Source organism: Sinohyriopsis cumingii, chromosome 6 (assembly GCF_028554795.1).
Source record: "Sinohyriopsis cumingii isolate HCF-2022 chromosome 6, ASM2855479v2, whole genome shotgun sequence".
Classification (NCBI taxonomy): domain Eukaryota; kingdom Metazoa; phylum Mollusca; class Bivalvia; order Unionida; family Unionidae; genus Sinohyriopsis; species Sinohyriopsis cumingii.
This window is the reverse complement of record NC_142966.1, coordinates 97,617,935-97,645,520: the sequence shown is the minus strand read 5'-3', so window position 1 is coordinate 97,645,520 and position 27,586 is coordinate 97,617,935. Positions and strand designations below refer to the sequence as shown.

The 27,586-nt window shown below is 36.5% G+C and overlaps 1 protein-coding gene across 4 annotated transcripts in view; it reads left to right on the top strand.

Moving 5' to 3' along the window:
* The window catches only part of LOC149797515 (uncharacterized), a 61,575-nt gene that overhangs the window by 22,931 nt on the left and 11,058 nt on the right, over positions 1-27,586 (top strand). The window contains exons 1-7 of one of the 4 annotated variants that reach the window (XM_089962355.1): positions 4,659-6,473; positions 7,304-7,423; positions 8,091-8,189; positions 11,044-11,142; positions 15,968-16,036; positions 17,028-17,129; positions 17,648-17,758. In XM_089962355.1, coding sequence (XP_089818481.1) covers positions 7,352-7,423; positions 8,091-8,189; positions 11,044-11,142; positions 15,968-16,036; positions 17,028-17,129; positions 17,648-17,758 — 552 coding nt within the window. In that variant the 5' untranslated portion in view covers positions 4,659-6,473; positions 7,304-7,351. Of the gene's footprint in view, positions 1-2,989; positions 3,074-4,557; positions 4,639-4,658; positions 6,474-6,858; positions 7,063-7,303; positions 7,424-8,090; positions 8,190-11,043; positions 11,143-15,967; positions 16,037-17,027; positions 17,130-17,647; positions 17,759-27,586 lie in introns of those variants that run through there. The other 3 variants (XM_089962356.1, XM_089962354.1, XM_089962357.1) reach the window with 3 other exon arrangements.

Genomic DNA, 27,586 nt, shown 5'->3' with positions numbered 1-27,586 from the left:
CTAGCTTATGATCTGTTGAACTTAAACGTGAATTTGTCATTGAAGACACCAATTTAGAGATCCTAATCAATAATACAGAGGTATGGATGCTTGGTTCCGATTTCATGTTGAGATAAGTGACCACAGTGTAGTTAATGCTCAGAATGAGAACTCCATTTCCATGTAGTTTCTCCAGCCGCAACCAAACATTTTCAAAATGGCACATCTTGAAGATGTGAATATGTAAACATTGATCCTGAGGGGGCCACAATACTACAGAATCATGATATGGTAGGAGACAGCCGTCAATGTGCACATCCGTAGCAATGATGATAGACGGAAGTTTGTACTTCCAGCGTGTTCTTGCTGAAGTATCCCCCGGCGCAAGTCCAGGGCGCCTTACCTGCCTTCGAGATGCAGCCTTGTATTGTGCAGATTGTAAAGATTGATTCAATAGTCAAAGATTCGGCATCCATTTGGACCTCAGTATCATTGGTATGGTAGCCAAATAAAGCGACCAAGGACCAAGGTGTCCGCTGTCGCATTTAGCGAAGCTAGGGAGGCGAAGGAATTCTATTGCAGATAGATTGCTCCGTGTAGACAAAGAATCTGCTATTGCATGAATTAAATTATAGTTCCTGCGGTAAACATTCCATTTATTTGAACATTGATTCTAGACCTAATCGACATAGTTCTTGAAAGGGTACGAGTTCAGAGATGTCCTGTTGACAAAGAGACTGATAACGAAAACTGAAGGTAATAATATAATATTTTCTTGCTCCAGAATATAACTAGTTTAATAGTCTGTTGCAGGCGAAATGCATAACTTCGCGAAGCCATATGAGTGGGGACGTGATGACATGCCTCTTACAAGTCTATATTGATTGCATAGTCTACACAATCAACGGCATTAGAACCCGTTATTGAATTATACCGCGAACCAAAGAGCGAAACAGATTTGAACTCCAAGTGATAAGTGCTGCTTTGTATTTAAAAGCATTCTGGGTAGAGGCTTAGATAATGCGCAGAACGTGATAGCTAATCCCCAGAAAATCATTCATCTGCTCCACACGTCGTCATGGTATATCTTCACCATTAGGCAACAAAATATTGGAGTCCTCTCCCTACAGAAATCGGCCAGAAAGTCGGGAGGGTCATGGATTTATGTCGTTTGACAAAGGGTGGGTCTCGCCGAACACGATCGACCTCCCTTTTGGAAATTAATTCGGCATAACTGTGGTTTTCGACGGTCTTAAGTTCGGTAGGAATGCTGCCCAGTGACATGTTCTGCAGGGACATCCTGCGACCTTTCAGTTGCTTTCCTTGCAAATTCCTCCACTGTATCTGAGATTTTGAGAAATAGAAGGACGTCTTCGTTGGTCGCTTATTACGATTTATGCCAACCTGTTAATTACAGAAGAAATTAGATTATGAAGATTGCGAGCGTAGCTTGGCCAATAATGGTCTTTAAGAAAGGTGGAGTTAGACAGCATGACATCTCGTTCCACCTCTTATAATTTCATCACTACTGTTGTGGCCATGGCTATAGTATGGACCTCTGTATTAGAAAGTGGAACTTTTTATAAACATGTTCCGGAGTATTTCACTGAGTGTGGGATGGGAGAATGTAATATGTGTTTCAGCAAGTGAAGATCGCCATAGATATTAGATGCAACAATGAGACCGCTGTGACAACGCTACGAATTAACACATACATATCCAGATGGAGAACAGATAAGGCATTTACGAGAACAAAGTCGTCCATAGACGCTTTGAATTAGTAATGGACCATGAAATCAGTCCCAAAATGTTAGTAACTTGTCAGATTGTGGAAAGAACTGGAAGTAGATTCTTCTGTAAAAAATGCTCACCTGATGTCGGAACGGTAAACCTGGAAGGTGATGTAGCGGACAAAGGACGAGAGAACTGTGATGGGTGTTTGCAGAAAATCTCTTGATCCCAATCCTGCAAGGTGGCATTCACTCATCACAGTAAGATCTAATGACGATGGGGAACTTGAGGGCCAGTCTTCGTCTGTTTTGGAATAAAGCCGTGAAACCGATATCTCCTTGTGCCAACTGCGAAGTAGCTGAAGAAAAATGCAGAACGTTACGAATCAAATCCAGCTATTAATAAGGTGTCGACAAGTAGAGGCTTTATTTCGGTGGCAGTGGATGAGACCGAGTGAAGAGACATCTTTTAGGAATTGAGTCACCAAGATGGACATCGTACTCCAGAAGTGACTAGGGGTATTATGCAGTGTAGACTGATCCATGTGAGCACCTATATAAAATGGACTTCCTCCGTAAGTGCCTAACAGCACTACGCGGGTTAGATTGGTGCATATAATTGCCTGTATCCTGAAACGGCGTAAATTATACAGCAATAACAGATGAATTTTCTCTATCACTATATGCACCTATTATTATGATTATAGGAAATGTGGGGTGACGCCATAAAAACCCGTGCAGGGCTTTATTTGCGAGGTAGTAGCAGCTCTTCTAAGGTTTTATAATTGGGTAACATATTTTGAAGAAGAAGAAATCTGACGTATGTGGTCTGTTTTGATGACAACTATGGCACTGTTCTTTAAAAATTTCATAATTGTGTGGGAATAAATTATTTCATGTTTGTTTTTGTGGCATTCATGATAGTATGAGATTTCAAATTTGTACTTGAGAATGCAGGCACAAGAGAGAAATGATTTAACTGCTCTCATTAACTTTATTATAATAAGCTTATTTTATCAAACAAGTTTTCCACATATATTTGTATCACGTCCTGGCACGTTTACTTTGTATAAACTCAACAGATTGTGTTCTAAATATATACAATTATTGAATCGAGAAAGAGTATATATACATTAAGAGTATAATAGATGATGTTGACCATGATACGTCCTTTTCTAGTTTTAAACTATTTGTAGAAGCTAGTAATGATATCCGTAAACGTTTGATCAGTGATTCATAGCTGAGTTATGTCAGACATAATTCAATATATTTTCTTTCAGTTTACGGTTGCAGAAGGAAGTTAATGTAGAGATGGCAAACAGATGGGAAATAGCCGAGAAGGCTTTGGAACAAAAAAAGAAAGAGTAAGACAATAATGCTAGATACATTCATTTTAAGTAACATAATCGTCTTTACGATAATGGAATAATCGTACTGATGATGCACATTATTTAACTTAAATATTGGTACTGACGACAAAATATTAGTTAACTAACACACATCAATGTAATATAAGGAATATTACATTAAGATTAAACATATGCTGTACAAATATAGCTTTAACATGAAGCACATTAAACCATCGGAAAACGAAAGTGAGACATATTGTTCTCATCGTTATTAGACTTTATTTTCTTGCGATCGTTTTAACATATATTGTATTGAGAAAATCTTCTATTAATTACTACAATAGACACACATAACTTATTTTTTACGGTATAATATTCTTATTTAGGAATGTGTTGACCTCTTTTGATTTTGCACAGATTTCAAGCTCAGACTCAAAATCTCCAAAATCTGATTGTTATCATTTTTAACGACAGTGTGTTTGGAATAATGGAAGTTTCGTGACCTTCATAACTTTGGCTCCCATATTAGCGTATAAAATGTGTATCGTATGTCCTTTAGTCAAGCTTCTTTTCGCGATAAGCGCAAAAGAAACATTCCTTAAGCAAAGGTCCTTATACATTTGGAATGGAGCATTAAGCAATGTACGATACATACATTCCTTATGTAGATTAATCAATTAACTGAATGTAATCATTCACATTCGTGATTAAAAGTTTCATTATATATTTCAATAACCTGATGGTTTATACGTGAATTAATCCTACACAATAAGAATATAACAGTAAAAAACTTCAAAGCTTATATTTAGTATACTAAATAGATGTTTGCTAAGATTTGCAGCAACAACGTTTTATTTAAACATGATGGGTTTTATTTTACGAAGAATACAAGAGAAACAAATATTTCCAAATATGAAGACGAGAATCAGCAAATTAATTATGTTGACTTATAGAAATTACTCTACGTGGTTTCGAGTACATATCGACCATTGAAGTAGATTATTTACGCAGAGATGATATTTTGGATAAAAATAAAAGATTACGACCCTTGATTATTTCTGACCCTTGATTATTTCTGAAAACAACTCTCTGCCATTGTATGTGTTTTAGAACGGGGTTTTGGTGAAGACACACTAGCAGTTATATAATGAGACATGTGATTTAGTTATTTTATGACATGCAATAAACCATTTTTTATTTTAAGGATACAACAATGTAATTTACTGAAGAAATGGTATCTAAGGAAGAAAACATATTCAAAATGGTATAGAAAGAGAAATTAAGAATAGAGAAAGCGATGGATAGATAGAGAGACTAATGGATGATGAACCCCATAAATAAAAATGTATATAAGTATGCACATAGATGGCTATATATATATATATATATATATATATATATATATATATATATATATATATATATATATATATATATTCAAATTATGCTAAGTATTGCGCTGTATCATCATATCAAATGTTAAATCATTTTACGTTTAGATGCAAAAATTTGGAAACAGCCATGAATGAGTTAGCAACAAAACAAGAGGAACTCAAGAAGACATGCAGAAAAACCTCTAAGTAAGAATGTATTTGTCAATTATCCAGACAATGGTCTCTAACGGGTATAATCAAAGGATTGCACTATCTCGATTTGCACAATTTGGTTATTTAAGAAACATAGCTGCTAATGTCATCTTTTTCCTTAATTAAATTCGCATCTGAGTTTGAAATATATTTCTGCAAAAATGTTCGATATAAGGTAGTAATTTTTTTACACTTGCAAAGATCATATTTAGGATGTGATATGGAACGACGATGAGAAGGGTATACATTTGAATGCAAACAAAGTCGAGCATGATTATATTAAAGAGGAATCAAGAGACGTTAGCCTTTCAATAACGGATGTCATAAATACATTTGAGATGGTCAAGAGGTGTATCCCTGCACATTCACTAAGTGTTATGACGCACCAATTTGTGTGGATGTCGTGGCTGCTACACTTGTCTTTAACAAACCCAGTTATTTATAAGTCTAGCTAATTCAATTGTCGAAATAACGTGCTTCTTCTCGAGTCCAAAAACTTTAAACCGATGACTATTGATACTGCCATCAATAAATGAGCCTATGATATCACTATGTAACACAATTTTTTTTTCCTAGGTGGTAAATGTTATTTCGTAATTGCTTATGCCTAAACAGTATAGGAAATGGATATAATTCCCCATAAACTTTGCTTGTGTGACCAGGACAGTGATATTTTGAAATTTACCTGTTTCCAATGAGAAAACTGGCAAATATGTGTTCATTCGTTCACATAAAGACAGAAAAAAACAACATATCAATGAAAATTAACATGTATTTATACTAAAGTAATACAAAATGGACCACAACAGATTTGGAAGTGAGTATTGTTTAGAGATTTACAATTATACTGTAAATCACTTTCACGAATCAGCCTCCAAATGAAGTCTCCCATCATGTTCTCGTGATACTATCCTTGGTAGCGGCTTTCAAAGTCCAGTATATCCTGGTGGAAGCGCTCACCTTGCTCATCCGAGTACACTCCAATGTTCCCCTTGAATTTATCAACATGATCATCAAGGATATGGAATTTGAGGGACATAATGCAGCCCATTGTGATTTAGTTCTTCACAAGAGTCTCAAAAAAGCTCTACATAGTTTTTGGCCTTGTGATTGCCCAGGAAGCCCCGAACCACTGCGACAAACCTGTTCCAAGCCGTGTTCACCTTACTAGCGAGCTACTTGGGGAATTCATTGCACTCCAGGATCTTCTTTATATGTAGTCCGACGAAGACACCGGCTTTGATCTTTCCCACAGACACCTTAGGGAAGAAGTCTTGAAGGTACTTGAAAGCTGCCGACTCCATATCTGTATAAGGGACACAGCAGAACATAAACTCTAACTGCTGTTATTACTGTAGGACATCTGTTACTGAAATTTGTATATATATATATATATATATATATATATATATATATATATATATATATATATATATATATATATAACAAGAAAACCAAGCGGTTTAAACCAAGAAGAGTACAACAAGCAGCAATGCACAAATAAAATTATCTTTTGAAGCCGACACATTTTCTTTTAAATAATTCTCTAAATTTGCTTCTCCAATAACAGCAGAAAATAAAATCTAAAAAATGATGCATTATACTGGGTTTTGTTTAAAGAGACAACTATTAAGATATTATTTCAGAGAGAAACAGGATTTGGCAGAATTGAATATAACGCTGGAGTCTGATATTTCGAGCATCAAGCAAAGGGAAACAAACATGAAAACCTCCTACACACGGCAGATAGATGCTTGTAACAGTTTAATCAAAACTCAAGCTCACAAAATTCAACAGTTGAATGATGAAAAAGAACGTCTATTAACCAGGTGAGAATTGTTTATGTGAATTATTTTTATTTTCTATCTTTTTATAATTTTACAAAAATAACTGGTAAGTGATAAAAAAATCTCCATCATAACTTGCTGTAAATTATGTATTATTGTCAAACAAACTATTTGAAGAAAAGGCGCAATATAAACCAATTGTATTTCTTGACCAGAGCGATTTATACGTACAATTGAAATAATTTATGTTATAAACTAGCAAGTGTATTTCAGATGGTTGTATTATTATCTTATTTATCAGACTGATTTGCCATTAAGGTATCATCACGTGTCTCAATGTACGTCGGGACCATACTCATAATGCTGTGCAAACCAGAATAATAATCTTCATTACGTTCTCTTAATACGTAATATAATCTCATCTCAGGTTAAGTATGATTGCAAGCGATCGACTGACGCACGAGAACGTCAACATTGCTGATTTAAGTGATGCCGATCGACCAATACGCCTTTCAGAAATATATTCAGAACTCTATGATAATGAATGGACAGATGCTTTTGAGGAATTGACAAGCAAAGGCCAACTCTCTGGGAAAAGAACGATTGAGATTCTTTTCTTGAGGTACTCCTGGTACTGTGAAAATCTATATTTTGCTCATTATAGTACGTTTGGAGCATATCGTTATTGTAAAAAAATTGTCATGTACAGTTCTTTATTGTTTCAAGATTTCAGCAATCAAATGGAAATGATATGTCATGTTAAATTCAGATGTTTGTTGTGGCTATAATGTTGTTGCGACGTTTGTTTAACTTTTCATTTACAGCAGAATATGCATATTCTAAGTTGTAATTTATATATTTTCTTAATGTAGAATGCTTTTCAAAAGTGCAGGCAGATAACGTGGGACAGATATGAGGCGATGAAGTCAGTTTCAATTACTCTTGACATCAAGCACAGAATCAGTTCTTCGTCCACTAATAAACGTCAAGAGGTACATTTGTATCATCAGTCTTTCAGCCTGATCTAAACTATTCTGCTTTTGCAAAATACATGCAGTTTCATATGAGAGCCAATTTCGTGGATTTTATATTGTTGATTTTATGAAGTAAACATCTAAACTTGAGTCGTGATAATCCAGTAAAAGATGTAATGTATGTTGTCTTGTGGCAAAGAATATACATTTACTTATATATATATATATATATATATATATATATATATATATATATATATATATATATATATATATATGAAGTTAACATGAATACGAAAACCTATCTATCAGCTACGTCCCACTATCATGAGTCCACAAACAATAATTTCTAAATACCAATGTAGCACGTGATACATTACATCAGTTAATACATAAAATCTACCAACGCTAATATTGATTATAAGAACAAACTGATTATTATTTTCATTATCACTCAGTGGTATATTTTTAGTTTCTTATCAGAAATATTGGTTTCCATTGCTCCTCTGAAGGCCTAATTGACGAAACTTAAAAATTCTTGTCACAGTTAATTTGAACACAATGCTTAAATTAGGCTATAGTTGCTATAACATCTAGATAACTGCTTTGACTGCAGTAGGATCAAAAGAAAACAGAAACATAACGATACATTTATTTTGCATTGCATTATTTATCTTTTGATTAGATAAAGGACGTCCCGAATCATGCAGAATCGAAATCTGATCGTTATCCCAAGGTTCATGAACCGGTTCATCCACCTCCGTCTGGTCCATCTGAAGAACAGGTAACCACAATACAAGTTCTGGAATCCAATCATGACAACGATTCACTGGGTACTGATGAGAAGCACTGGAAGCATGTGATCATTTCCGAGATTTTCTCTTCAAATATACTATTATGGAACTCACCTATAATATATTTTCAATAATATTCTTTGGTCGCCTAATAATGGTCATTCCCACACATTAGAAACATACTATTTGTGCACAATTATAGACCCATGTTAGGGTGAACATAGGTTCTTAGCCACCAAGAACCTTAAACCTGAGTGAGGCATATTTTACGTAAAGGGTAATATGGTCATATTATAACCATCCAATAAAACATCCCTTACTGAAATCACACTGAGCAAACACTGTAAATAAATGTGTGGTTGTGGGGTTTAACACCATTTCACAGCACACGATATGCTATACATGGCGGCCAGTATTAATGGTGTAGGAAGAACCCGGAAAACCCCCGGAAAGAACCACCGACCCACGAGAAGCTACTGGCATGCTTTCTCAAATACCCACATTGGCCTAATCCGAGGCTCGAACCGGCGCAGACAAAGGTGAGATGGCAGTGATCCATAACGGAGAGCGCTTTAGACCACTCGGCCACTCGGCCACTTGGGGCCCCTAAATAAATTTGTATGTACTTTCACTATTAAGATGAATATAGTACAATGCTATGGGTAAATCAGAGATTGTGTTCTTATATAATGTCTGAATCAAATGCATTATGAATGTTTAGTTTTATTTTTAAAAATGTTTAAACGTGTATCGCACATACAATGGAATCATTACTAACTTGGGGAAGGAAAGGATAGTTGCATTTGGACATAACAATAAGAAGGTCTTCAGATGATGAAGTTTACATGTAACGAGCTGAGAGCCATTAAATGAACAACTAAGTAAATCATAGATATTTGTATTTCACTGCAAATGCGCAAACGAGTCAATATGTGTGTGTGTGTGTGTGTGTGTGAAAGATGTACGCTTAGGCACTCCTGTTTGCTCCTAATAATGTCCGTACTTAAAAATCGTCATACTCTAATGACATCACAGAATGCTAGCCAAATGGATAAAATCAGTAGGATATCCTTTTAAAAAGACAAATTATTTGAAAAAGTGTGGTTATCTTTCCTCATTTACCTTTATACACGTGCAATAATTTTGTGATATGTTACACTGTATGATCATAATGGTTTTGTTCTCAGAGGTTCAGCGTCTGAAGTGAAATAAATACAACCAACAGTTTCATACACTGGTCAGAGATCAAATGTACTCAAATAATTTTGTAACCAAGAACGTCTGGCAATGATATCCTATCGCACTTTAAAATTATTTCAGTTGTAGTAATAAAACATAAATATATAAACTACTAATGTACATGTAATATAGTGAGTATACTTGATACATTCGTTTAGATCATTAGGTATCTTATTTGCAAATCTTCCACATGATATCATGTTTCATAAAGTAACATATAATCATTTATTATAGATTTCATAATGAGATAGTGAAATGTATTAGTTGGAATCTTTTAAATCGCCACAGTTGCAATTCCACTTTGGAAGCTTCTTCTTTCTTTTTTAATTTAGGAAATGTTGTTGTTGTTGTGGGGATTAAAGCCATTTTTCAGCACACGATAGGCTATACATGGCGGCCAGTATTAATGGTGGAGGAAGAACCCGGGAAAACCCCAGAAAGAACCACCGACCCAAGAGAAGCTACTAGCAAGCTTTCTCACATACCCACATTTGTTGAATCCAAGACACTAACCGGTGCAGACAGAGGTGAAATGGCAGTGATCCATAACGGAGAGCGCTTTAGACCACTCGGCTACTCGGGGCCCCTACTTTAGGAAATATATCTACCATTATATATGCCATGTCATTCAACATTGTATCTCCATATCTAGTCATTTTGCGTGTATCTTGCTCTCTCTCTCTCTCTTTCTCGATGGACGGATCCATATATGAATTGATTAAGAAAATGATCTGCCCTGATTAAATGGACAAAAAAAGCAAAAAAAAAAAAAAACAATCAAAGGTAGGCTTCAAGTATTACTTTTCTGAAAAGGAGCTTCCACGTGCATCGTACACATTTTCAGTGGCTGAATTTAACACGACCTGTTATGTTCTGTGGGCACTAGTATGCACATAGTCTTCTTTACTTAATATCTTCTACGAGAAACTATAAAATGATTATGCTAAAAGTACATTGTTTAAATACAGCAAAACAAATTAACTTAGTCTTGTTGAAAAGTATAGCAAAATTGGCACTCGGCATGTGATTGATTGCGAAAGGAAATTAATGGCAAGAAACATTTGGGTCCTGTATATGTTACTGAGCTAGACAGCAGTATCAGATATGGAAGCTTCAGTAAGACACTTCCACCACTATAATGTTCATTGTATTATTCAGCGCAGTATACGCGGAATCGAAAGCACAATTAATTTCGATTTCGTATTCAAACAGGTAGTACAATAAACAATCTGAAGTATTATATACACGAGCTAGACTGGAAAAACATCTCTGTTTGTATTGTCACTATTGGCTTCGCCACTCATGAGAGTAAAATGTTTCCAGTTCGCTTTTTAAATCTTTCCTTATATCTATCACGAAAAGCGTAGATGTCCTCCATGTTTTGAATAGTGAACCTTCAAACCTTTTCAAAATAGCAGTTGCTCCTCCGAAGGCCTAATTGACGCAACTTAAAAATTCTTGTCAAAGTTAATTTGAACACAATGCTTAAATTAGGCCATATTTGCTATAACATCTAGATAACTCCTTTGACTGCAGTAAGATCAAAAGAAAACAGAAACATAACGATACATTTATTTTGCATTGCATTATTTATCTTTTGATTAGATAAAGGACGTCCCGAATCATGCAGAATCGAAATCTGATCGTTATCCCAAGGTTCATGAACCGGTTCATCCACCTCCGTCTGGTCCATCTGAAGAACAGGTAACACTGGAGCCGTGTGATCATTTCCGAGATTTTCTCTTCAAATATACTATTATGGAACTCACCTATAATAATCTTTTCAATAATATTCTTTGGTCGCCTAATAATGGTCATTCCCACCCATTAGAAACATACTATTTGTGCACAATTATAGACCCATGTTAGAGTGAACATAGGTTCTTAGCCACCAAGAACCTTAAACCTGAGTGAGGCATATTTTACGTAAAGGGTAATATGGTCATATTATAACCATCCAATAAAACATCCCTTACTGAAATCATGCTAACATAACACACACCAAAATCACAATGACCAAACACTGTAAATAAATGTGTGGTTGTGGTTGTGGGGTTTAACACCATTTCACAGTACACGATAGGCTTTACATGGCGGCCAGTATTAATGGTGTAGGAAGAACCCGGGAAACCTCCGGAAAGAACCACCGACCCACGAGAAGCTACTGGCATGCTTTCTCAAATACCCCCATTGGCCGAATCCGAGACTCCAACCGGCGCAGACAAAGGTGAGTTGGCAGTGATCCATAACGGAGAGCGCTTTAGACCACTCGGCCACTCGGCCACTTGGGGACCCTAAATAAATTTGTATGTACTTTCACTATTAAGATGAATATAGTACAATGCTATGGGTAAATAAGAGATTGTGTTCTTATATAATGTCTGAATCAAATGCATTAAGAATGTTTAGTTTTATTTTTAAAAATGTTTAAACGTGTATCGCACATACAATGGAATCATTACTAACTTGAGGAAGGAAAGGATAGTTGTATTTGGACAAACATTTATGTTAACGTTTAATTAAAGAATATATTTCAATATTTTCTCATTTCCACATACATCCATCGCTTGCGCAGCAAAACATGTTGTTTGAAATATGGGTCTCAATAAAATTGCGAAAAGGATTTCTTCCGAATGTTACATAATAATTTGAAAAGCGAAGATCGTAGAAGGAAAGTAGCACAGGGTCGTCTTAACAACTTTGTAGGCTCTGGGCAAAGCAATGCACTGGGGCCCGCTACCGGCCCTACCCACAGGAATAAAAATGTAAAATAAAAAATAAACGGTCAATAAAATTAAACATAGATTTATTGATACTAAAAAATATTAATAAAAATAAATCAATCAAAATCAATAAGAGTTAAAAAACATTTCAACATTTCAACGATAATTAATTGGTACACCATACATACGGATATGAATTATTATTATTGATGGATATAATTAATTATTTATTATAAATCAACGTAATCGTTTGCGTAATTCTTTTGCAGAGAATTGATTCATAAGTGATTTAAAGTAAATGGTCTTCAGGATGTCATTTTCCATGCACATGAGTGAAAACCAGTTCAAACGCAAACGTTGCTGCTCCATTGTACTGTGAAGCTGATTATTTATGAGCTTCAATCTTGAAAATGAACGTTCCCCTGTACAGCTGGTTATCATCATGGACATGAACACTCTGAGTGCAATTTCAACATTAGGAAATACAGATTTCAAGTTGTCTGAAATTATTGTTTTGTACAACGCAGGGAGAGTGTCACAATTTTCATCAAGAACCATGTAGTGTTTGAGATGCTTGCATTCACTTAGAAGGTCATCATTATTAAAGTCTTTGTGAAACATATTAGCTAGATCTTCACACTCTTTGTTTAGCTCATCAGAATCAATTGTTTTTAATTTATTGAAGAATGAAAACAGGTTTCCAATCCACGAATAAGCTTCTGCACGTTTTGTCAGTTCAGAGTTCAGAGAGTCCAGAATAGGGAGGAATGTTTCTATCTTGAACTTTTTACTTTTATCATTTGTAAGTAGAAGTATCTCTTCTGCTGGTCCATCATATCTACTAAGACGCTTTCGTTCCCGTTTCTTCGCATCGCTATAATCCAATTCTGGACACCTACTCCTGGCCTTCAGTTCATAGTCAGTAAATTTGTCTCTAATTTCTTGAAGATACGTTTTCAGAGACTCAAGAAGATGTATGGCTACAAGTATGTCCACATCTTTTGACTGCATGACCTTACCTGTTTTGTTCACTCTTTCCAGAATGTCATTCCAAAGAATTGTCAGAATGATCGTGTCCAGGTTCTCCATTTTCTTGCTCAGTCCTTCTGCCTCTCGCCTCGTATTCACTTCCTGATCAGTGTCAGCAGGGCATGGACGGCATCAAAATGTGACGACCATCTCGTGTCAGACAAACGCTGGACGACAATGAGAGATTTTCCTAAAGAAGATATCAGAACATTCCATCAATGTGTAGAAGCTAAGAAAAAGGAATATAGGCGCTGAACAAAGTCAAAGAATTTTCCAACCTGCAGACAACACTCTGCTGCTTTTACTCCCACCAAGTTCAGGCTGTGTCCAGCACAGGGGACATACACGGCGAACTCATTCAGTTGACTAATCCGTGCTTGTAATCCAGTGTAGCGTCCAGACATATTTGAAGCATTGTCCTCCGATTGACCACAGCAGTTTGATAGCGGAATTTTGTTCTCATTCAGGAAATCCACAACAGTGTCTGCTAGATCCTTTGCTCCATGAGAAAATATGGGAAAGAACTTTATGAAACGCTCCACAGACTCACATCCTCGAATGTCCCGGACCATACGTGTCAGTTGATCAATGTGTGAAATGTCTGGAGTGGAATTCACACTTATTGAATAATACTTTTGACAATTTTATTTCTTCAAAAATAGCACAAAGGACATATTGCCCCATTAAATCAATACATTCTTCACACATATTTGCCATCTATATGATGTGTTCCTCTTTCCAGCATTTCCATATAGGTTGAGATGCTGTTCCAAAAAAGGGTAAAATTCACTCAACAGCTCTAGAATACCTAAAAAATTTTCCATTTTGTGCTGACCCAATAGTTTGATTATTTCCACGAAATGCCAAACATCTGGAGGCAAGAAAGCGAACGACAGAAACCACACGTGTCAGAACTTTATGCCCGTACTCCTGTTCTGACCGATGATGTTTGATTAATAAAGAATATACACACCCAGTTTCTTTACGCCGAATCAAATATGCCGTCATTTTCTTGCGATGGTCTTCTCCATTTTCATGTTCTACAATAAGACTGCTATGTTTCCAGTCATTGAATCCTGAGGTAGCAAAGGGATATTCTTTCTTGGACAATCGACGGAATGCAAAGCAATACAAACAATCCTGAGATGGTGAATAGAGTAGCCATTCGCGTTTTACACACTCGCCATTCCGCAGTTCACGTTTGAACATATTCCTTGATAAACACCTTGTCTGAATTATTTCTCCTCCGGCTCCGGCGTACACTCTGCCTGAGTTTGATAGGTTGCAATCATGATTCTGACATGATGCTGGCCCACTGCAAATCCAGTAATCCACTGTACTAGTATTCTCAATGTTCCATAGCCCGGGATCTGTGTCGTGAATCACACATTCGTTTTCCGTTACAGCTTTGTGTATTTTGTCTTGCGGAATTTCCCCAGCAGCAGGAATAGATAATGGTATGTCTGGAACTGGATTGCTGGATACAATAGTGGATGTAGATGGCGATACTGTATTTTGAGGAGCATTACTAGTAATCGATATTGCACCTGAATTGAACCAAGATGTTAATTTTGCAAGTGTACTCGTTTTCCTTGTCTCCTCTGAAGCTCTTTTCCTCTTCTGTGCTCCACTCATAAAAGTACGTTTAATTTCTGTTCAAAGGATTATAACCTAGAACAAATTTAAATATTTTTTTAATTTAATTTTTTACAAATATTTGTATTATAATAGCGGGGATCCGCCCAACATATAAAGTTGAAAAATAAGCCTATATCTTGCAAAAACTGGATTTTTCTGTCCTGTCAAACTCACAAGTGCGCCGCTCAAAACAAACACTGGTAAATGATGGTTACATTACGATTAATAAAGTAGATCTCTTTTGGATTGTGCTGGTGACGAATTCTGCTAGATGTCACTATTTTTTTTAAATTGGGAAACGTGCTTCCCACTGCACTTTTAAAGCACATTAAATTGCCAAAAGATCTTTCAATACTCATTAACAATAGGGGCAGCGTGATGCCCCTAGAAGCGTGAGGCACTGGGCAACTGCCCAGTGTGCCCATGCCTTAAGACGGCACTGATGTAGCTTAGATAATATAGCCCTGTTATATTATAATGTCAAATTGAAACCATACCTTTATGTTTACTTGATATAGGTTCAAATAAATACTGACATACAATCAAAATACGTTTACAAATCTATGAGCTTTTAATTCACATCGATTGTAATTTAAAATATTTTGGTACTCATAACATCACGTAAAAGAGTAAACCAGGTGAATACTGATAGAATCATGCCTGATAAAGACACTTATAATGCAAGTGAACATACGTATATTCTTGATTTAATTATATTCAAGAAAGGTATAAGTGATAACGATATTAAGGTTGGAAAGAATATATTTGTGCCTGACGGCATCTCCATAGTTATATAATCATATGTATGTGGTGGACTCTTCATTTCATTTAGCAATGCCCTCGAAAACTAACTCATTTTGTTCAACTCCATAACCAACAGAATACGTTTTGGATAGTATATCCATCGGCTCGAATGAGATTAGCCTATGTGAGAGACATAGGTCCCTACAGACAAATTTCATTACTTGTACTTGTACTTGTACATGTACGTACTTAGTGAAATCTTAACAGAAAATACATTTTTGGAAACAGAAATTGTAAAGAAACGGTGGTCTTTATTAATATTTATGCATATACGTAAGATACATGACACTCATTTTAAAGAATAATAATATTAAAAATATTGATTTACTTTGCAGACCGTACCTATGTCTCAGGAGTTAAATAGCAAAATTAACATGACGTTTGGTCTCCAAGATTTAAACCAGGTAATTATCTTCTTATATTCTGTCCTTATGTTATATTAAATTTCTGTATTATCATCTTAATTGCTTGTTTTTTCTGTTTGTTTATTCGTCAGCATATAATCATATTCCTTGCTAATGAAGTTCTATTATGTAATTTTATGTGACGTAAGACGTAGCTATAAAACTGGGCGAACCAGTTGAGTCTAAGGTACAATATGTGAAGTTTTTACGATATGTTGATAAAAATCAGTCTACATGAATTTGGACATACAAAATTATACAATATCGAATAAATTGGGTTACAGATACAAACATTCATACTCCCAAAAATTTTGAGATGCACAGTTTATAGATAACACCATTCATACCAACATAAAGTCTTGGATATCAACTTATAGATACCAGCATTCATACCAAAAAAAGTATTGAGTCTGTATTTTATAGATACAAATAACCATACCCAAAGACAGCATGGAGTGTGCAATTTATAAACATTCCTACCGAAAATGTTTCAGGAGTGCCAATTATAGATACAAACATTCAGAAGCGAAACATGTATGGGGTGTGCAATTTATAGATAAAGCCTTCACATCCCAAGAAAGTATGGAGTGTGCAATACATGGATAGACTCGTTCATACCCTTGAAAGTATTGAGTGTGCACATTATAGATACAAACATTTATGCAAACATTTATCCCAAAAGAAAGTATGGTGTGTGCAAGTTAGAGATACAAACATTCTTACCCAACGAAAGTATGGAATATTCAATATACCATGTATAAATATTATATGTCTCAATACTAAAATTAAAATATATTGAATAAGAAAGGTAAGATATATTTACATAAGACGTTTATTCACTGTGTCTCATTCTCTTCTAAAGCTCAAGATGAAGGGAAAATATATTTACCATCATGCAACAACATAGTCAAAATGAAATGGTTGATGTTCAAACATCTTTAAGCCCAGACAAATATGTATGCTGTATTTTATAACAATTCTTGAATTCTAGGAAGGAGAAATGGATATAAGCATGCTACATTCAGTACCTACATCGGGTCAATCACATAGCAAAGACAAGAAAAATGTCGATTGTATACCAGAAGATAAAAAGGTAAAAGCTTGTGTTTGAAATAGTATAGTGTCAATATCATCTAAATAAATGAAAACAAGAATTTATCTGTCAGATAGCAAGATTAACGAGGTAATTACTTACAGTTCTCTTCTTCTGCGTTAATATTTTCTTTGGTGGTCTTGCCGTTGCCTGTCCAGGTGTAATTTCTTTTTATCTCATTTGCCATGTTTTATAGTGACTTCAAAATTATAATACAGAAAGTTGTTCCCAAAAATAAATTTCTTGAACAATGCAAGGGTATTATATTTATGTAAAGGCAATTCAAACGGTAATGTTTGTGATTTTGCAAATCTATCTGTATTGTGTGTACATGTTTTGTTTACATTTTTTACAAAGAATTCGTGCAAAGTGTTTGCATTTTCAGCTATAACTAAACTAACTGTTCGTTCAATTTCATGTTATTTATGCTCTTAATATTTCGTATTCAAAGAGTCAAGCCAAATCGCATATTCATTATTGATTTAAGGAAATAAAATGTACACTTGTGCTTCTTTCAGGAATCAAGAGGTCAAGCTAATATACGGCTTTCTTTATGTGTTGATCAAGAGAAACAAATAAAGAAATCCTGGAAGAAAATGAGTAATGCAATAAAACCCGAGGCTTTAAAGGTAGGTTTTATTCTTCGCTATGTTTGCCATTTCTGTCATAAAAGTATACTTACTAATCTATGTTGTAGAGCTACTGATAACAGTCAGAGAATATTACCTTTTTTAATAAATATCCAACCTTTTTTATGCAATGAGTCACCACCAGTAATGATTAAGCATTTTATGATTTCTAATATCTCTGAAGCATAATCTATAGATTCTTAAAACTGAATTTAATATATTTTTGTAAATGTTTATTCTGAAACAAATACACTGGACTAAACACATTAGTTGACTGAACATCTTAAAAAAATGGTTAAGACAGAGGATGTTTTACATACGATCAAAGGAAACAATGCCACCGAGAGCAGCAGGGAAGTTTAACAGACCATTGTTTCCAAGCAAAATAAACGTTCCTACGCGAACTTTCTCCGTAGAAGCCTCTATTTTCACTTTTACGGCCTTCCACGATAACTAATTTTCGCGCATTCCAGACTCGGTGCATCAGGTAGGTATGCCAAGTGTGTCATAAAATATACCACCGAGACAGAAAATAAACGAGGCGGGATAATTTTTTATTTTTTGTTGTCACGCGTGGGCTGCATTCTCATGAATAAATTTGATCAAGACCGATACGATACCGACTACGTGGATCATGAAGATTTATCGTGATGAAACCATGCGGCGTCATCTGGGCGCGGCTGAACAAATTTTTAAATTTATTTATATCCATATCGCCGTTGCACCAGGTCTGATGGATATTTCTCAGCGTGTGCGTATCTACGCCATTGAACACAGATAAAATATTACAATTATCTCTGATCACCTTTGGAATCTGCGTGTATCTCTGTGTCACGTAAATAACATCGGTATTCTTGTGTCTGCCACGCGAGAATATTCTAGCCGGGTTGGTCTGTTTTTCCAGCATAACATCGTCGAATACAACAAGATTATTAGTATCACCGTCCAAATTATCTACGGATGGAGCTTCGTTGATATCCGTGATGAATTCGATCGTGCCCTCATCGGTATTGTCGCTAAATTCCTTTAGCACTTGGTAACAACGCTGATCGTCCACGGATGGTGCAACTAAATATAATTTATCCCATTTTAGCCATCTCATGATCAAATTTAGCAATAATTGCGTTTTACCTGATCCCGATGGACCAAGGATTATCATTCGAATCGAATTCGGTAATGCTGCATGATGTTTCACTTGTTCGCGTCGTTTCGTGGCTGAAAAATCAATTACATTCATGTTACTAAAATACATGGATCTATATTGTGTTAAGTGTCGCACACACACAGCTACGATAAATCCAACCGAAATTGTTACACGTAACAACAGGAATGCAATCGCAGGAGAGTGTGAAGTTTGTAAGACACGCAAGTTTAGATTTGTAAAAAAAAAAAGTAGAAGAACCGGAGGAGATATCGCAACCTCCTTGACAAATCTACCTGGATTACCCTGGGCGAAATATCCCGGAGAAAAGCATCTACCAGGATATAATTATTGCGGACCTGGAACGAGACTCGATATCAGACTCGACGATAATAAACAACCAAAGCAAGGCGAAAATCCAATAAATGCCATCGATGGAGCTTGTTACGATCATGATCTCGCATATCGCAGCGGAGATTTACAACAAAGACATCTTGCTGATATCAAGCTAATTCACGCACTAAACGCGATTCCTAATAAAAATTTTAAAGAGAGATTAGCATCCTGGCTGATCAAAGGCGCGATGAAAGGCAAATTAGTGTTCGGCGCTGGTAAATAATATGGAACAGATATATTATTCTCCGCGAGGATTCTGGCGAGGAAAATCAGCGATCGCCAAACTCGCCAAGGCCGCATCGGTAAAAACATCCATCGCTGAATCGTGGCTATCAAAACAGGCAATTTGGCAAATATATCTCCCTCCGCCTAAAAAAATACCATACGCGAGTTTTACCGTCAGTGTCCCCAATGAGGTCCATCAAGCGGATCTGATGTTTCTTCCTCACGATACCGTCGACGGAGTCACATATAAATACGTCCTGACCATCGTCGATATCGCCAGCAGGTATAAGGAAGCAGAACAATTATCGAATAAAACAGCAACGGAAATTGCTAAGGCATTTAACGAAATTTATTCCCGATCCCCATTAACATGGCCGAATCTTCTTCAGGTTGATCCTCGGCGCGGTTACTTCATTGATGAAGAAGAATAATGTCAAAATCCGTCGCGGTATTGTAGGTGTTCATCGCAACCAAGCTATCGTCGAAAGATTCAACAAAACGCTCGCAGAACGATTATTCGGATACCAATACGCGCGTGAATTTATTCAGGATAATCGATCTCACGATTGGGTATCAAGATTGCCTCATGTAATCAGCGCGTTAAATAACGAGACGACTCGAACAATATCAATGAAGCCTGCAATTGCAATTACAAAATCGAATATACCTCTGAAGCGAGATTCCACAATTCAGCCTGTACTAGGTAGCGTCACGGTCAGGTATTTGTATAAGGAAGGTGAGGCTGAAGGAGGAAGAAAAAGAGCAACCGATCCAATCTGGAGCGTCACAACACACAAAATATCCGCCGTAACAAGATCGTCAGGAAGACCGGCAATTTATATTCTAGATTCGCTAGCGCCACAACGCGGATTTACCAAAGAGGAATTACAGATAGTCCCCGAAGATACTCAACTACCACCAGCGTCATTAAGATAATTTACTCGAATTCGTCCCAACTGGGATAGCTTTCTTACTCTCGACACGGCCAAATATACCAAATTTGACCAGGAGATTCTATCATCGACGATCCAAACCTGACCATCGACGGTTAATCCCTGCGATGAGTGTATCGTTGTTGCGTAACCTAATTTCCACGGTGATTTTTCCGCACTCAACGCGTCATTGACAAGATTAATATCAACGAAGATGATATCATTCAGGACCAAGTTTTTCTCCTCTCCGCAAGGCAAAGTAACATTAATATTTTGTCGCCGAGTATTAGCTGGCCTATAGCACAACGGTACATGTAACGTTGGAAATTTCTCACAGTGCAGCTTGAATAACATTTCCTGGATAATATCACGAATAATTTTCCTACTAGCGACGATCAAATGATCAGGACGCCACAAATTTAGGAAATCGCTCATCGGAGTCTCATCGATTATTTTTCTCATGACGTCGCACTGAATCTTATTCGGTTGTAATCGAATTATTTTTTTAAACTCGGTCAACAAAATATCCGTCGATCTATGATCAGCGTCAATTTCCTCGTAATCATCAACGAAGTTTCTGAGCCATTCGTGAGGCGATTCACCATCGATAGGATTAGGTTTGCCATGATCACCGCACATTATCACGGCGGTATTTCCCCCCCCCCCCCAGCCAAGACAGGAACGATTTTAATATATCTAAATTCACCGTGCAAATTTCGTCAAATATTATAATTTTGTTGATATATTTATCGCCCATACGCACCGAGTCCCATGATCCACCGCTGTATTTGAAATAGCTATGATACGTGCAAGAATTAACGCCACGCTGCTTTATTTCTCGTGCTAATCTATGTGTCGGAGTCAACACGATCATATCGGAGTTCACAAATAAATTTATTACTCGCGTTGTTTTACCGTTACCGCCAGGTCCATTCAGGTAAACGAATTTACTGCGTGAAATTGGATCGAACGCAGATGCGGCTGTCGATATTTCTTCAAATCTACCTCGGTGAAATTCATCGCAATCTTCAACGTCAGCGTCTTCGCAATAATCTAGAATATCCTCGTTTTTTATTCTCCAAGTTCCCCATGAGCTACCATCGGTAATTAAATTTTCTAACTTATCTTGGTATTTTTTATCGATATAGAACGAATCTGTCGCGACTCTTACTGCGATATCAGAAAATTTGTTTATCATCGATAGCAAATTTATACTCACATAGGCGAGCATTGATGATCGTAGATGAGTATATTGCGCTGATTCTCCATCAAGATAGCTAATCACGGTACCTAACTTTGCTCCATCAACGATAATATTCTCCCTGTTGCAAAATATTCCTCGTGATACCGTATCGGCGATTATAAAATCCATCTCAGCATCATTGATAAATAATCTAGCGTGTCGATGCTTATGATCAACGGATCCACCCTGAGTAAATTTACCAATTATTTTTCTTCCTATATCTTTCGCGTTATCACAATCCGTCGGCAACCACACATCTGTTTGTTTCCTATACGATATAATCGCCTCAATCACCGTCAACGACACTAACATCGACGAATCTAGCATATATCTCAACAACACCGTAGGGACCCAACGACGCTGAGAGAAATGCTTGCCAAACCAAATATAGCAGATTTTATGCAAATTTTCAGCAAACTCGAACGATGTAACACAAGCGAATCCTGTCATGACAAAGTTAGGCAACGGTCCGTTAATTGCTACCCTTGTCATCTCGCTGGTAGGATGGCCGAATTTAGCAAAATACTCGGCACAATCGCCATATCCGAGGAAACTTCCAGGATAACACGCGCTCATGTCAACGGAAATCATATCCTCGAAATCGTACCTGGTATTCCATAGTCCGCCATGGCCGTATTCGATACAGCTACTTTGAATATCAGCAAGAAATTCGTTTCTTGTCGGTCTCCACGAGTTTTTCTCTCTAGCGGCATGAGCGGCCACAGACGAAATTGTAAAACAATTCGTTAGTAACTGGTCGGGATTCGACGAATATTTCACCGCGAGTTTTCTCATCGATTCATGTAATATTTCGTTCCTGTAAATATCGCCACATGGCAGAATAAATTGATCGTATCTTTCCTCGCTCGAGAATAACCATATCGATATCGGATCCGATGCGCTTAATTTTTTGATAAATCTGAACATGTCATCGGAATTATTATTCTCCGTAGAATTTTCCACGGAAAATTCCACAGGATAAAATTTGACTACACGATCCCGCGGAAATATCATTACCGAATGCGACCACGCATGAGAATTATGGTCGATAATCTCGATTGGTGCTCCTCGGGATCTATACGGCGACGAGTATAATATTTCTCCCGATAACGTTTTCACCGTGATAGGAAATTTTAATTTTTTACTCAACACAGCTACGTCATCTACCGATGCACCATCAGCGACGGTCCTTGCCCACGCATTAATTTTATCCAACCTCAATTGAGTCAAACCAGATCCACGTCGAGCGTTTTTCATATGCTCGATTACGCGCTCAGCCACGCAGTTTATCATCGGTGATTCTTTCATCGCAGGTAGGTTTTTTATATTCGGATTGTTATTTAGCCGATAAATACCATAAACAACAGCACTAGCTGGATACGATCTAGCATAATAAGGACCATCGATTCCCAATAACAATCCTGGTTTAGAATTTTTATCGAGAATAACGTTTTTCTTGCCGCCACGCACAGGATCTCGTTTATCGCGAATAATCCAAGTATCATCGGGCATTTGTGCGATAAATTTTATTCCAAAAATAAATCGCTCTTCGGGGTGTTCGGTTTTTATGTGCTCGATTATTTTCTTAGCTCGCTCCAGGTTCATCGTAGCATCGATGGAATTTGTTTTCCAGGTCGACCAAGTGTGAACCGCTCCATCATCGAAGAACTCTTTCTTAGCTCGGTCAACCTCAGGAATAATATATTCTGCCTCATCAAGATCAAACGCATCCATGATTATATTTTAGACAAATATCTAAATTAATAATGCATTGCAAATGGCTATTAATCGGTTCAACAAATTTCTGTGATAAATCCTGCAGAGGCGATTATTGCGGCGCTCATATACATGCGATTCGGCGTGGTAGTAAAGGACCACAGCGGTGCTTAGTTTGCCAAGTTGGCACGCGAGGGAAAACTCGATTGTGTCTGGCATGTGGAGGAAAGAATTATCGGGAACTAAGGCGATATTACGAAAAAAAATCTTCCTCGGTCATAACATGTGAAGAAGATTATATTAATCGATTTCAAGCTAATAACGATTTAGACAAAAGGAATATCTTATATGAATCAAAAATCAGCGATTCTTGAATCAATAATTCCAGAGAAAATGATTTCCGAGTTTAAAACTCATCCTACGATCACGGGATACGAGGCGTCACCGGATGGCATCGTTAGGCATATCAGAACAAAGAAACATGTCGGTATAATTGATAAATATGGATATCTCAAATTTACCATCAACAAAAACAAGAAAAGAAGATCCACAAGTTATTCCAATCACAAGTTCGTATTCGAATGTTTCCACGAGCCAATCGAAATCGGTCTTGTTATCGACCACATCGACGGAGATAAACTTAACAACAAACTGTCCAATCTCCGAGCAGTAACTCCGAGTGAAAATTCTAAATTTGGTAACGGCGGTGGATATCGACCAGCTAAGGCGGTTAAATCAATAAATAGAGAGACAAGCGAGGAAATTGTATTTACATCGATGTATGCAGCTGCAAGATATTTTGGTATTCAAGTAGCATCGGTGCATCGTGCGACAGAAAATATGATCAACGAGACATTTTCCTACAAATTCGGCGAGTGGACCGAATTTTATTATATTCCGATAATTTCAGACTCGGAAAATTAATTAAATATTACAAATTTGTATAATGAACGAGGAAAATATAAATAACATCATCGAAGCCATCGAGAATTTGAAAAATAAAAATATAAATTTATCTTCTGATTTGGACGCAGATAAAATCCGGTCCGAATTTGAGACGATCGTCCAAGGAAAACTCGAATATAGATACACGCTACCATCCGAATACAAATTTATAAAGAAAATCCAAATTGGAATGTATCAATCACTCGCGATTGTCAGCGATGATCAAATCGAGGATTTTGTTAAATTATCGATGCTGGTAGAAAAAGTAAGGTCGAGTTTATCCGATGAGTACGAGTCAAGAAAAATTACTAGCTCGCGCGTCAGGCAGCTAAAAAAGCTAGTCGAGGAGAATAAAAATTAAAATTAGAATCGAAGATTCTCAAGATTTACTAAAATATAACGAAATTGCTCAATTTTCTTGATTTTGACTACCAACTACCCCGTCAGAAATAAGAAAAATTGATATTTTATTTTACAAAATACAAGAAAAATGTACAATTTTCTTCATTTTGACTACCAACTACCCCATCAAAATCAAGAAAATTCTAACTTTGTCAAATTATTTTTATTTTTCATAAATAAATTTTATTTATTAAGAATATTATTTTTACTGAAAATTTTTTTTTTTTACTAAATATAACGAAATTGCTCAATTTTCTTCATTTTGACTACCAACTACCCCGTCAGAAATTGAGTAATTTGTACATTTTTCTTCATTTTGACTACCAACTACTCCGTCAAAATCAAGTAATTTGTACATTTTTCTTGATTTTAGTAAAAAAAATAAATCTTCAGTAAAAATAATATTCTTAATAAATAAAATTTATTTATGAAAAATAAAAATAATTTGACAAAGTTAGAATTTTCTTGATTTTGACTACCAACTACCCCGTTAAAATCAAGTAATTTGTGTATTTTTCTTGTATTTTGTAAAATAGATATTAATTTTTTCTTATTTCTGACGGGGTAGTTGGTAGTCAAAATCGCGTATTTGTAAAAAAATATTATTTTTTCCCGATTTTTATTTATTTTATTTTTTTGCTATTTTTTTTACCGTGGACAGTTAAAAATCTTGAGAATGAAAATCGAAGATTTTTAAGATTCTAATTTTTACGATCTCACCAGCAAGTTGATAGTCAATGTTTCCCCGCGTATATCAAGTAAATTTCCATTCTGATCCGTCAATTTAAAATTTATCTTCGACAATAATTGATTGTGACATCGCAGATAAAACGGATTTACTGGTTCTTTTATTATCAAAAAACCCGGAGAGGCGCTAGGTGAAAACGAATATAAAATGAATCCCTGCTGTGCCTGTTCTGACGTGGACGCATCTGCGTTATAACTACCTTCGACGACATCCGCGTGAAGATTAATCGCCATAACCTCCGTTATATTAACGATACCCGGCGAGATATGCCGTCCCGGCCCGGTTGGATCATTATCGTGTTTGAGAATCGATTCTGATTGTATTTTTTTAGTCCATGCGGCATGTAATTTCGGAAATAACTCATCGATGGTATCAACGACTGATTTTCTCATTTTATCAATGTCATAATCAGGAAATTTGAAATTTGGTAGCGTTTCCTCGGTTAATCCGAATACTGTCATGAATTTTTGTTTTTCTCCTGAATTTTTGATCAACTTGAAGCTGCTAATAGGAAGAACATAATCGGCAATTGATATATCATCAATTATCGCCCGAATGAACATACCGTGATAATATTCAATATCACTCGCAAGTTGATTTAAAATCTTCACCCGTTCAATAATTTCGCTGCATGAGCCTGATTTATTTAAGATACATTCATGAAAGGATTCCCGCAGTAAATTTAATTGTAATTTATGTTCTTGATTAAATTCGTCGATGGTTCTTCTTATCAAGATACCGTTTATGGGGGCTATTATCCTGTTAATGTTGGTAGCGTCGAAGATTTCCACACCGGGGGGAATTTTGGGAAGAGGCAACCACGAGAGAATTCTTTTGTCCCTGAAAGTAAAAGCGAACATTACCAGGTTAAATTTGTAGCTGTTCATGAGATTAATGGCACTGTGGATTAGAGGCTTGTGTCTGATAGTTCCGTACCATCCTTCATCGGTAATAAAATCAGATTTTTTTGGCTCCGGTAGCTCTGGAGGAGCTTCTTCGTGCCAACCTGGAATAATAAAATCAGATTTTTCTGGTTTTGCCAGAGGTGCGATTTCGGGCCAACCTAGAACTGTCCTAATCGATGACTGGTAAATATCGACGACATATGGCGATTTTACTTCGATTATCGATGACAGCGTTGGTTCGTGCGCAGATATTTTTATTCCTGGCTTATCATCGCCGGTTATATTTGATATTCTACTGGTAAATTCCTTATCGATTTGCTCAATTTCGTAACTGCCTGTTGGTATGCCAACGACGATCCAATTGGGAGTTCCATCGGGGCGGTTTTTATTGGCAAAAACAAGCGAATTGTTCGATGATAATCTACCGAATGATTTCGATCTAATATTGGGCCAGCTGTTATAGACGCGTAACTGTGACAGCGCAATTTCTTTAACGCTAATTGGTATTGGGAAATCGATACTAAATTCTGGCCTGGTTGAGCTTGCCGATATCGGCGTTGTTATCGGCGGTGTTGTGTTTGTCACGATCTGAGTTAGTTCGGACATTATTGATATTTATTTGTTCAATCTCAGAATAGATATTTATCATCATGGAAAATTCGAGATCAGATATAATTCCGTCGTTGAGACTTTCAGAAAGCAGCGATGATAATTTCGAATACGCTTCATTGACCTGGGATAGTTTGCTCGTGTACAGGTATAATTTTTCACTCGTACATGAGGATATTTTTTTTGCGATAATATTAAGAACACCCGCGATTGTCGTTGTCGACGAGATTATTATCGTTGCTATGATCGGCGCGATTGTTGTCACCGCGGATAAGATTATACCTGCGCCGGCAATTATTGCGCTTACTGCGTACACAGCAACATCAATGGCAACTAATCTGCGCTGATATTTTTTTATTTTTGTTTGATATTCGTCGAGGAGTTTTTTTAACGAATCCTGCCATGAACGCGCCTGATTGTATCGGTAATCCGATGCGGTCATTTATTGATTAGGTTATCTAACCAATTGCGTATACTCCGGATAAATATTCGAAAATTACAAGATATTCAACTGGTCCCGTCACGGATCTGTCTGGCGGTTCTAGTGTGAATGTTTCCGTGTATTT